At 35.3% G+C, this 12386-nt stretch overlaps 1 protein-coding gene across 4 annotated transcripts in view; it reads right to left on the reverse strand.

Annotated features, from left to right (window-relative positions):
• Positions 1-201: 201 nt before the first annotated feature.
• The window catches only part of FASTKD1 (FASTK mitochondrial RNA regulator 1), a 33445-nt gene continuing 21260 nt past the window's right edge, over positions 202-12386 (reverse strand). For all 4 annotated transcript variants that reach the window (XM_004428214.3, XM_087435359.1, XM_087435360.1 and 1 more), the window contains exons 10-15: positions 8265-8393; positions 7311-7442; positions 6830-6943; positions 2065-2203; positions 1284-1398; positions 202-453 (exon numbers count right to left, since the gene is read on the reverse strand). In XM_004428214.3, the coding sequence (XP_004428271.3) occupies positions 352-453; positions 1284-1398; positions 2065-2203; positions 6830-6943; positions 7311-7442; positions 8265-8393 (731 nt within the window). In that variant the 3' untranslated portion in view covers positions 202-351. The remainder of the gene's footprint in view (positions 454-1283; positions 1399-2064; positions 2204-6829; positions 6944-7310; positions 7443-8264; positions 8394-12386) is intronic.

The raw sequence follows: 12386 nt of genomic DNA on the forward strand, positions 1-12386 counted from the left end.
AGGTATAATACATTTTATTCATTTATTTTGTTTGACTCCACTCATGGAAGATAGGCTATATTCACTTCTCTAGCCCAGCATCTAAAACAGTTTCTGGCACATAATATGCACTCAAAGAACTGTAAACTATTTAAGTTTCTTAAAAGCTACATGTCTTTTAAGAATTTTAAACAATTTCCCAAGTAGCTAGTAGAGAAAGTATTCAATTGTAAAATGTCTGTTTATTTTAATAGGTATTCAATTGACCTTAAAATCAGTCAATTCTACAATATTATTTTTCAATTGAGACAGGCCACTTAATTAAAGTAAGTTCAGATATGACACATCATGATAACTAATTTTAAATAAAAACTACAAGCATGATTTGCCTTCTCCAAATATACGTTCTCTCAGGTAGTCCATCCGAGCATCCTTTGTTGACAGTGCCATAGAGTTCCATTCAAAATGAGGGATCTGTAAATTAAGTAATGTAGTCTGAATGAAAGTTTTAAAGCAACAACAAAAAGCATCAGGGAAGACTTCTAAGCATACTGAGCAGAGCTGTAAGAACCCTATGAAATTAGTTTACATAAGCATAGCCTTTGAATGCTTTTTGGAAGCCAAGTGGGTCCTTCTTCATGACAAGGCCTAGAAGACCTTTTTTTTTTGCCTCTCAGTTCCTCAGCTTCTTTCATCCTCCTGTTCACAAAGTACCAAGAATGGACATTTTTTCCTTTGTGCCTATCTTACATTCATACACTAGCCTTTTTCTCTTATAACTCTATCCATCTCCATAGTGCCTCTCTCTCATAAGATAAACAGAAAAATCAAATAGATCTTCAAGAGACAATAAAAAAATGATGCTTTTTATTTACCATTCTTCAAAAAAAGGAGGACGTCCTGTTTCAGAGATATTTTAATACAACTTTTTTTGTTTTGTTTTGTTTTGTTTGTGAGGAAGACCAGCCCTGAGCTAACATCCATCGCCAATCCTCCTCTTTTTGCTGAGGAAGACTGGCCCTGGGCTAACATCTGTGCCCATCTTCCCCTACTTTATGTGGGACGCCGCCACAGCATGGCTTGACAAGCGGTGCGTTGGTGCGCACCCGGGATCCAAACCTGTGAACCCCAGGCCGCCAAAGTGGAACGCGCACACCTAACCGCTGCACCACCAGGCCGGCCCCCCCAACTTTTTTTTAATGTTAAAAAAAAAGTAATTCTAGAACTTTCACATTAAAAGGAAACACATGTACAGCCAGTGTCACTGAGATTTTTAGAGGCTGAATTACATGAGTATTTCATACCTGAATTACATGATAGCCCAAAATTTCCAAATGTCGTTTTTTCATAGCAGATTTTCCTTTTAAGTGAGGGATGTTTCTACAAAAAGCTCTCGAATCCAAAAATTCCAAAGCAATCCTACATAAGATAAAAATAAATATTTACTTCTGAAATGAAAATGAAAAACTAAATAATTACAAGCCTTTCAGGAACAAAGTTGCATCTCTATAAACTAAAAAAAGCCAAATGAATAAATGAGTATACAAGTCATTTTTCTACTTAAACTAGTAATTGATAACAAATAAGCCTACTCATTAGAATTCACACCAAATTGTAGTAAATATATTCATGCTTTCATCCATTTGTTTCTTTGTTCTATATATATATATTTATTATGCACCTGCCATATGTAAGGCACTGTGAGAGATACAAAGATAAAGTGACATAGCTTATAGTCTAACAGAACATATGACGTACACATAGTAAGTAACTATAATGCAGTGTAGGAAACGGCTAAGTGCTATCAGAAAAGTAGAGAGCGATGGGAGCACCAAAGAAGAAGATACTGTTTACTTCCGCTGAGGACAACTCAAAGGTTAGCACTTCAGTTAGAGATTCCTAGGCATTGGACAGTGAAGGACAGACATTAAGGCAGAAAGCACAAGTAAAGCAAAGGTACCTAGAGAGAATGCATGAGATACATGAGGAGCAGATTCTACTACAATCAATCCTTGATAACTGTGCATTACATTATGCCAAATTTAACGTTTAGATAACAAAATCTCAAACTAAGAAATAAGTTACCTTTCAGCTCCTGGTGGCAGCCTTGATCCAACTATTTGGGTATTTGATCCCCAGTGCATTTCTGGCAGTTTTCCCAAAGTTATATTATGGCTTCCATAAGGAAGAGGTTTTTTTCTTTTATCCAAGATACACTCAAAATCTATAAGGAAGTAAGAATTAGGTAAATTCTTACAGGCAAAAGTTTAACATATATTTTAAATACATATACATATATACATAGACATATACATACACACACATGAAAGAATAATGTACCTCCCTAATTATCCAACTAATTTTATATGATCTGGTCCAATGGCACCACTCTTTGAAAATCAATCAATAGAAATCAACCAGCAAGTGTTACTAAACTATAGTATTTAGCACAGAGCCACATTTAGCACTGGGCTAGGCCAAGTCACATTAAAGAGTTTTATTTTAATTTCCTTAAATCTCTTGGTCACATTTGGAGGAACCTAACCCAACTCACTGAAAACGAGTAAAGAAAAAAACTGAAGCATATATCCTGTCTTTCCTGTATGAACTGTACATAAGGGTAACTAAACAGTTGATATGGGAAAGTTCTTTTTAGACAAATTCCAGCTAATAAATGCAGAAGGAATGATAGATATAGAATATCACTACTTTGCCACTCCTAATGAATGATGGATTTAGGCAATAATTTTAATGGCTGCTAAAATCAGTAGGTGAAAAGCTGATGGGAGAACTCTCTAATGCATGAGCTGACAATATACAAACCCACAGATGAATCTTAATATAATAAAAAGAAGAAAACCAGCATTGTGTGTCTTCTGATATGATGCAATAAGAAGTACCCACCACCTATGAAATAGTCTGGCCCCCAAAAACACTAACCTGAATCTAATCAAGCCTCTAGATCTAACTACTGGTTTACAGAATAAACAAGGGATGCAGGAGCATGTTAAATGACACCACAGGGTTGCAACTGGAAAAGTCCAGAATGTAAAAAAAAATTTTTTTCAATAAATAAATTGTAAGGAGAAAAAAGAGAGAAAGGTAACACAGACAAATCAACCAAATGTAATCTTTGGATCCCAATTTTAACAAAGAGTAAAATAAAATATATAAGACAATTGAGACATTTGAACATTGACAAGCTATATGATGTTAAGCAATTATTACGAATGGTGGTAGGGGTGATAATGATGGTAATGTGGTTATGTATCCTTTTAGATATACATTCTGATATATTATCTGTGATTTGCTTGAAAAGGATCAGGTGGGACTCTGGTGAGTAAGTGTTGATAATTATTGATACTGGAGAGGGTTCATTATACTATTCTATTTTTATATATGTTTGAAATGTTTCCATAATAAAACAGTCATAAGGGGCCAGCCCGGTGGCGTAGTGGTTAGGTTCGCGTGCTTTGCTTTGGCGGCCCAGGGTTCACAGGTTTGGATCCCGCGCAGGGACCTATGCACTGCTCACCAAGCCATGCTGTGGCAGTGTCCCACATACACAAAATAGAGGAGTATGGGCATGGGTGTTAGCTCAGGGCCAATCTTCCTCAGCACAAAGAGGAAGAATGGCCACAGATGTTAGCTCAGGGCCAATCTTCCTCACACACACACACAAAAATCATAAAAGTATTTAAACCAAGAAAAAAAGAGAAAAGAAATGAAAAGAGAAACAATGAAAAAGAAGAAAGAATAGGTCTAATTATCTCCTTTTTACATATAAGGGAAACTGGGGCACTGAAGCATCTTCAAGTTAATTATCAAACATGAAATATAGTTCTCTCATTGAGAGAATAAATTCTGGAGCTAGAATGCCTAGGTCAAATCCTGGCTCTACCATTTGCCAGCTACATAACCTGGGGCAAACAATAATGTCTCTGGGCCTCAGTTTCCTTATCTGTAAAACAGAATAATTTACATACCCTATGGGGCAAAATAAATAAATATATATAAAACACGTAAAACAGTGTCTAATACATAATAGCAATATGTAAGTGTATCAATTATTATTGTTGTTACATGAAATTGCAGCATTGTTTGACAGAAGCACATATCAGCAAAAACCCTTAAGGACTGATTAAATATAAACCATAGCATACTCATTCAATGAAATATTATGCATTCACTAAAAATAATGTATAATTGTATTTGTTGGCATAGAAAAATATTCACAATATATAAACAAAGTTACAAACACTGTAAGATAAACCTTTTTTGGTTTTAAAAATGTCAGAATAGAAAAACAGACTCCAAAAGTAACCAGCATTGTATCATGGGTGATTCTTCTTTTTTATTATCTGTCATTTCTGAGTCTTCTATAGGCATCTATCATGTGATTTTTTTTTCAGTGAGTATATGTTTAATACCTTAAGCAATGCTTCTAATCCATAGTTCTTAATTGTACTATTGTCTTAATTATTGCATATCCTTATATACAAATATTACCAACTAAATCTTATTTTTAATGATTTATATACATTTTCACATAAAAATAAGCCTTTTGACAATGGGAGGTACAAACATGAATTGGAAATACAATGGGCTTGGGATATAAAAATCCTAGATTCAATACTAATTACATGTGTTACACATAACTTTTTCTTCTTCTTTTTACTTTTTTGTATTTTCCAACTGTTTTACAATGGATATATACTATTTCTAGTTTGAAAGAAACTAGACTAGTTAATAAGACAAACAAACAAAAAGAATAAAATTCAATAACAGGAATAAACCAGCCATAGTGCCTGTCACAAAGTTGGTGCTCAGTAATTTTAAATTATATGAGATGGGATTCTAGATCATTTTCATATTCATATTTTAGTGCATTTCCTTCTGTGAGCATTACTTTTACAGGATTATATCTATCTTTTAAACAGTACAGAGACATAAACAGGAGTGTATCTACCTTTTAAAACAACCCTCTGAGAGACTGCAAGTTGTCCCCCAATACCTAATACTTCCCTTCATTTTTAACAATAGAGTCCCTAAATCTTAGTTGGGTACATGGCCACCCAGAATGAAAACCACATTTTCTAAACTCACTTGCAGCCAAGTGTGGCCATGAGGTATAATTAAAAATGGTATGTGCAACTTTAGGGAACTGTGCTTAAAGGGACACCCTTCCTTTTCATCCCCTCCTCCTTCTGCTTGGATTGTGGATGTGCTGGCGAAAGCAGGAGCAGCCATCTTGGACCATGAAGTGGAAGCTACATGCTCAGGATGGTAAGATTATAATAAAACAGAAAGATCCTGTATCTTTAATGTTTGTGGAGCTGGCATCCCTGCCCCAGACACCTTCTGTGTACAGAAGAAGGAAATAAACTTTAAGTTCCTGTTATTTGTGTATTTTTGTCACTGAAAACCAAACCTAATCCTGACTAATATAAAACCAAACCACTGACAGTATGTGTGTGTAGTGCGAGAGGAGGGTATTAATGATTATCTCGTTCAGCCTCCTGCCGAGTGCAGAAATCACACATCCACACCATCATCTGATCATCCAGCCTCTGCCTGAACATTTCTTCTTCACAAGGCAGCCCATTATATCATTTTTCAATAAGTCTTCCATAAAATTCTCCTTACACTGAGTTAAAAATCTGCTTACTTTAATTTTTACCATTTTTTCTACTTGAGATAGAGATATCCAAGTCTTCTTTCAAATAATAATCCTTCAGACATTTTTAAACAGTTATGCTCCCCATAAGACTTCTGGTTTTCAGACTTAACATTCCTTTTTTTTTAATAAAATTTATCGAGCACTCACTATGTTCCAACAGCAGTGCTAAATGCTTTTCAGGCAATATGTCAGTTAATCGTATTAAGCAGACATTATTATCCTCATTTTACAGATAAAGAAACTAATAAGGTTCAGAGGTTTAGGAATTTGTTTAAGGATTGAAATCTATGCAGTCCCAGTCCTCTCTAGTTCTAAGACATGATTTCTAGATCCTTTGTTTCTAGGCTCTATTTGTCTCTCATAAAATGCAACACTCACAAAAGAACTAAGATGTGTCTGAAGGACAGAATACAGTGGGACTACCAACTGTCTTGTTATTAATAATATAGTCTATAACAGTACTTGATTTTTGGCAACCACTTACATTATTCATTTATATCAAGCTTATAATCCTTTAAAACATCCTGTATGTATGCAGAGGTTTTCTAAATCTAAATTTAGGAAGTTTATGTTAATCCTCTTAAAATTTCATCTTTTCATTTAAACCCACCACTTGACTTGTGCAAGTTTTTTTAATCTTATATGGCCATCCAACATATCAGCTAGCTTTATATATCGACAACTAAATCTGAATGACTTCTACAACCAGACCACTGAGAAACAAGCTTAACCAGATTTGGTTGAGCACATACCTATGGACATCTTCATCCAGGTTGATAATCCAACTCCGTTTTTGAGATGAACTTAAAACAAATGTAATTGAGATAAGAAGTCATTTCCCTGACTTTAGTGCACCGAGTGGAGAGGACAGAATCTTCTGAAGATCCAGAAATGTTCAGTGAATACGAATCTGGGTTTTACTTAGAAGTGGTGAAAGACTGAACTTAAAAAAAATTTTTTTGAAGAACAGCAAAATGCCAATGGTTATCAAAGCTGGCCATGGGAACTTGAGGATTCACTGTACTGTTCTTTCTACTTTTGTCTGTTTGAAAATTTTCAAGATAACTTGAAAAAATTCAAAAAAACTTTTTAAAATTCCAATTGATGAGATGATTCTATTTAAATTAGTTTGGTCTTCTGAAAGTAGCTAAGAACCTATCAAAGACTTACCTATTGTGTGGTAATAAGGTGTACGAACCGAGGCTTTTACAAAATTGATTCCTCCTAGGACCTCTCCTAACATTTTATAAATCTGCTGTTGTGCTCCATTCATGCTGCCAATATCTTTATGAAAATAAAAATAATTAGTTCACTTAAAATAAGTTAATCAGTTTTTGAGTGAAAATCATCCCAAATCTACAAACTGAAAAATAAAGATTAATATTTCCAACAAGAGCTTCGATGTAATACCATATGCAATGTCATTAAATTCAGTACAAGTTCTTTGCTCTCTACCAAAAGAGGTTTAGTGTCCTAAATATTAAGAAATTCTTATAACACAAATGTCACCTAAAAAATAGTTCCATTAAACAGGTCATGGCACTCCTGGGAACTCTGGCATCATGGTTAGGTTTAACAATAATAACAATGTACTACCTAATAATTTACTTTAGAATTAAACTTCACTATCTGACCCAAAGAAAACTCAAACCTTTATTATACTGTTGTTGACAGAAGCGGTCATGAAACCATGGAATCTGATACTCAGGGCATTCCAAGAAGACTGCTCTATTTAATTCCATAAGACGAAACTGGACCCTCATGTTTAGAGATGAACATAAAACTGAAATTAAAAAAAAAAAATGATGGATTTTGATAGCTTGAACCTAGCAAAGATGACCCATTTTTTCACATTCATTTATCCCCCCTACTGGTTGATACTTTCATTCTCATATTATAAAATCATTGTATTTCCAAACGCATGCTTTATATTTTAAATTATTACATTCAGTGGCATGATTAGGACCAATGCCTATGTTAATTATGAATGAATGTTATGATTATTAACGTTAAAACTACATTTTTAAAAATACTACCAAAGAATTTTCATTGACTTAATATTCCACATTTAGGAACCTATCCTAAGGAAACAAAGATGAGGTCAATGAGTCATGTGTAACAATCATTATTTATAATAATGAAGAATTGGAAATGACCTAAGAGATAAATTTTATTACATCCATATAATGGCAGATTATGCAGACACTAAAAAAATCACATCAAAAAACATTTAACAGCATGGAAAATTGTTCAAAATATAGTTCAATGACAAAAGGCAACATATAAAAGTACATATATAAATAATCCAAATTTTGTTTTAAAATATATCTAGTAATATAAACATATACATAAGAGCAGGAGAGAGACAGAAAAGAAAGAAATACTCCAAAACATTAAAAGTGGTAGTTTCACTTGGTGGTAAGATTATGACTAATCTTTTATTTCTTATTTTATAATGTTCTGTTTTCCAAATTTTCTACAATAAGCAGGAAATATTTTTATAAACAGAAAAAAAAACTACTTCATTTAAATGCTTCAGTATAGATAGAGCTAAAACTTGTATATAAAGTACAAGTGATAATTAAATTAAAATGTAGATACATACGTTCAAGTTGAGAATCTAATTTGGCTAAGAATTTGATGTTGAAAATTGCCTTTAGCAGATCTTCCGGAAAATATTCAAGGGTAGCCAAAGAGAAACCGAGAAACACTAATATGAGAGGATCCAATGAATCTAAAACAAAATTAAGATTTAAAAAAAAAAAATTGTAATGTACAGCTGCCTCACATATACATAAGCACACACAGTTCAGGTAAACCTAAGTTTTTAAAAAATGATACAAACACAGCCTTGACAAAACTAATCTACACTGTTACAAATCAGGATAGTGGTGAAGTGTTACCTTTAGGTGGGGGTGAAGAGGAAGAGGGACAGGGGAGAAGAGTAGTTAGTAACATTCTGTTTCTTGATCTGGGTACTGATTCTTTGGGTGATTAAATTTGTATAAATTCATACTATATGAATGAATATAGTATGAATATATCCTTAGTATATTCTATATAGTATATAGTATATATATAATATATATTATAGTATGAATATATCCTTGGAATATATCCTTAGTAAGGATATGTGAACACTCCTGTATTATTATTATACTTCCATTAAAAGTTTTTTAACTTGCCTTCAAAAGAGAAAAGAATTCAAAACAAAAGGTCAGTTGTGTATGTAAAAAGGAGAAGTGATCCTAGTCTCTATATACTGATGATAATAACATAAGAGTTCTCAAAAATTTGTTAGGTATCATTCTAAGCACTTTACAAATATTAACTCATTTAAACCTCATTTCAATATACAGTAGGAACAATTATTATCTCTGCTTTATAAATGAGTGTACGAAGGCACAGAGAAGTTAAATGACTTGTCCAAACTCACATGGTTAGCAAGTGGAGGGTGAGATTTAAGCTGCAGAATCCAACTGCAGAGCCTGGACCACTATACTGTGCTGCTCTCTAGGGATCTCCAGGCTGAGTGTAGACATGGATGAAACTCAGGTCTCACCTGGCACCTCCTCCCTTACCCGTCATTCAGCAGCAAGGTACATGTCACAGAGTATAAGGCTTAAGGTTATTTACCTGATTTGCCTCATCCAAGAGACATTTCTGTGAAAGGGAAGGGGTCATCTAAAACACACTATTGGCAGCAATATTCTTATAGAGGACAAAAAAGACGTTAAATCTTTTCTTTTGGATTTTTTGCTACGTTTATTTAATAAAGCAAGATCAAATCATAAACAAGGTTAATAGTGACAATCTCTACCAGCAAAACTGATCTGTCAAAACTAATATTTATTCAAAATAAAGAGAATTATTACTCCATTAGTTATTTAAAATTTTATTTATAAAGGTCTCCAAGAATTTTCCAAACATTCTCTCATTAAGTCTTAAAAAATCAAAGCTGTGGGGCCGGGCCGGTGGCGCAAGCGGTTAAGTGCGCGTGCTCCGCTGCGGCGGCCCGGGGTTCGCTGGTTCGGATCCTGGGCTCACACCAACTCATTGCTTGGCAGGCCATGCTGTGGCGGCGTCCCATACAAAGTGGAGGAAGATGGGCACGGATGTTAGCCCAGGGCCAGTCTTCCTCAGCAAAAAAAAGGAGGAGGATTGGCAGATGTTAGCACAGGGCTGATCTCCTCACAAAAAAAAAAAAAAAAAAAAAAAAAATCAAAGCTGTACTTCTTAACCTTTCTTCTCTTATACTCTTTATTAAAAAAAAAAAAAGGATGTACTTTCATTTCCTTCTGGTTGCGATACATGACTGAACAATCAGGAGAGCATACTCTAAGTCTTATCTTTCTACATATAGTTTTGTTACTAAAAAGGGGTATAGGGCCAGCCCTGTGGCTTAGCGGTTAAGTGCGCGCACTCCGCTGCTAGCAGCCTGGGTTCGGACCCTGGGCGCGCACCAACGCACCACTTGTCTGGCCATGCTGAGGCGGCGTCCCACATACAGCAACTAGAAGGATGTGCAGCTATGACATACAACTATCTACTGGGGCTTTGGGGGGAAAATAAATAAATAAATAAAAAGGGGCATATAGGAATGCCACACATGCATACACCCACACATAAACAAACATAGACACAACACAGTCCCATTTTACTTGTCTATTAGAGACACAGTAATAGACATGCTTAGACACTATCTGGCCCATGGATCCCACAAAAATGTAGCAAAGTCCACGAGCATGACAGTGCCATAATTAACGTATTTATACTGGTCTCTCACCAGCCTAATTAGAGGTCTATAGGTCTAGAGAAACATACCCTAATGTATAGCCTAATGCCTTCTGCTGGACATGGAAGCTCTCAGTTAAGTATTCTGGTGGATGGCAGACTGGGTATTTCTTACTCTCTAGGCACAGCAAAAAGATCCGAGGAAACTAGTCTCTGGCTGTCTTTCCAACCTCTTCTCCTACCTACTCAGTCTCCCTCACTCCACTCCTACCACAATAAATCTGCTGTTCCTGGAAGAAATCAAGGATGTTCTCACCTCAGGGCCTTTGTACTTGCTTTCTTAGTCCTGAGATTCTCTTCCTCACCTATTGCCATGGATCACTCTCAATTCATTCAATCCATGGTCAAATGACATCTCCTCAGAGGTGGTCCCTGATACCCTTATCTAAAGGGCACTCCATCTCACCCACCCCACTATGTTCCATCCTACACACTTACCCTGCTCTAATGTTCTTGAATACTTATCACCACCTGACCGTATATATTTATTTATTGTTTATGCCTGTCTCCTCCCACCAGAAAGTAAATTCAATGATGGTGGAATCTGTTTTTATTCTCTCTGCATCTCCAGTGACTAGAAGATTGCCTGACAAGAAGTACTTGGTGAATGTTGACTGAAAAGCAATAACTACTGAGCCAGATATTTCACTTCTAAAACTTCCACATCATACTGACAAGTAAGAGGTGTGAGTCTGAGAAGAGAAGCCCCATAAAGCCCTATTCCTTGAAGGTCAAACAGTCCCAAACACAGTTCAGGACTCAAAATAAAGAATGAAAAGGAAAAACAGTCACTTCCTAACTGCTTTCCTCACATACTGCTTCTGCTAAGGCCAACAGTAGGAAGGACTATTTCTATTCTACTTTTTTCCAGTACTGAAACACTATTTAAAGACTTTTTTAACAGACACATAATAATTAGCACCAGAGTAGCAACCTTTCTAACAACTAAGCCTCTTAAGAAATATTTGTTTTCTATTAAAAAAAACTCAAACTATTAAAATTGACAGAAACAATCAGATGTTATATGTCTCCAGATGTGATACAAACTTCAAGTACATAGCACCACATACAAGGCATTTTTGCTGAAAATGTTTTATCTGAATCTAATCAATCATCTATACCTAACTTCTAATACACTAGAAATATAGGAGATGGAGAAGCAAGTTCAAAGAAAGCACTCAGACAAATCTAGAATGTGGCATAATTCACAATAAATGGCCAATCTCTTTTACAAAAGATAAATATCAAGAAAAAAAGATAGGGAGAAAGTGACATAACAACTCAACATTGGTTGCTTAAAAAAATTTATAAAAGACAAGTTGGGGGCCGGCCCCGTGTCTTAGCGGTTGGGTGCGCGCGCTCCGCTGCTGGCAGACCGGGTTCGGATCCCGGGCGCGCACAGACGCACCGCTTCTCCGGCCATGCTGAGGCCGCGTCCCACATACAGCAGCTAGAAGGATGTGCAACTGTGACATACAACTATCTACTGGGGCTTTGGGGGGAAAAATAAATAAATAAAATTATAAAAAAAAAAAAAAAAGACAAGTTGGTAACAATTGGAAAATCTGACTATGGCCTGAATAGGTAGTAGATGGTACTTATTCATTTTCTTAAGTGTAATACTGGTATTGTGCTTATATAGGAGAATGTCCTTATAACCTGAAATATTTAGGGCTGGCACTTCAAATGGTTCATCACACACACACACACAGAGCAAATGTGGCAAATTGTTAATCATTATTCAAATAATTCTGAGTGTACAGATTTTGAGTATACAGTACACAGATGTTAGTTATATTGTTCTTTTAATTTTTCTGTGTCTTTGATAACTTAGGTAACAAAAAGTTAGAAAAAAAAAATGTTTCCCCTAAGTCAATCCCAAGCAAAGAAAAAAAGAACAGAGAACATTCTAGACTATAAGAGTCTAAAGAAA

This window comes from Ceratotherium simum, chromosome 9, assembly GCF_057802395.1.
Source record: "Ceratotherium simum simum isolate JZ-2026a chromosome 9, ASM5780239v1, whole genome shotgun sequence".
Lineage (NCBI taxonomy): Eukaryota > Metazoa > Chordata > Mammalia > Perissodactyla > Rhinocerotidae > Ceratotherium > Ceratotherium simum.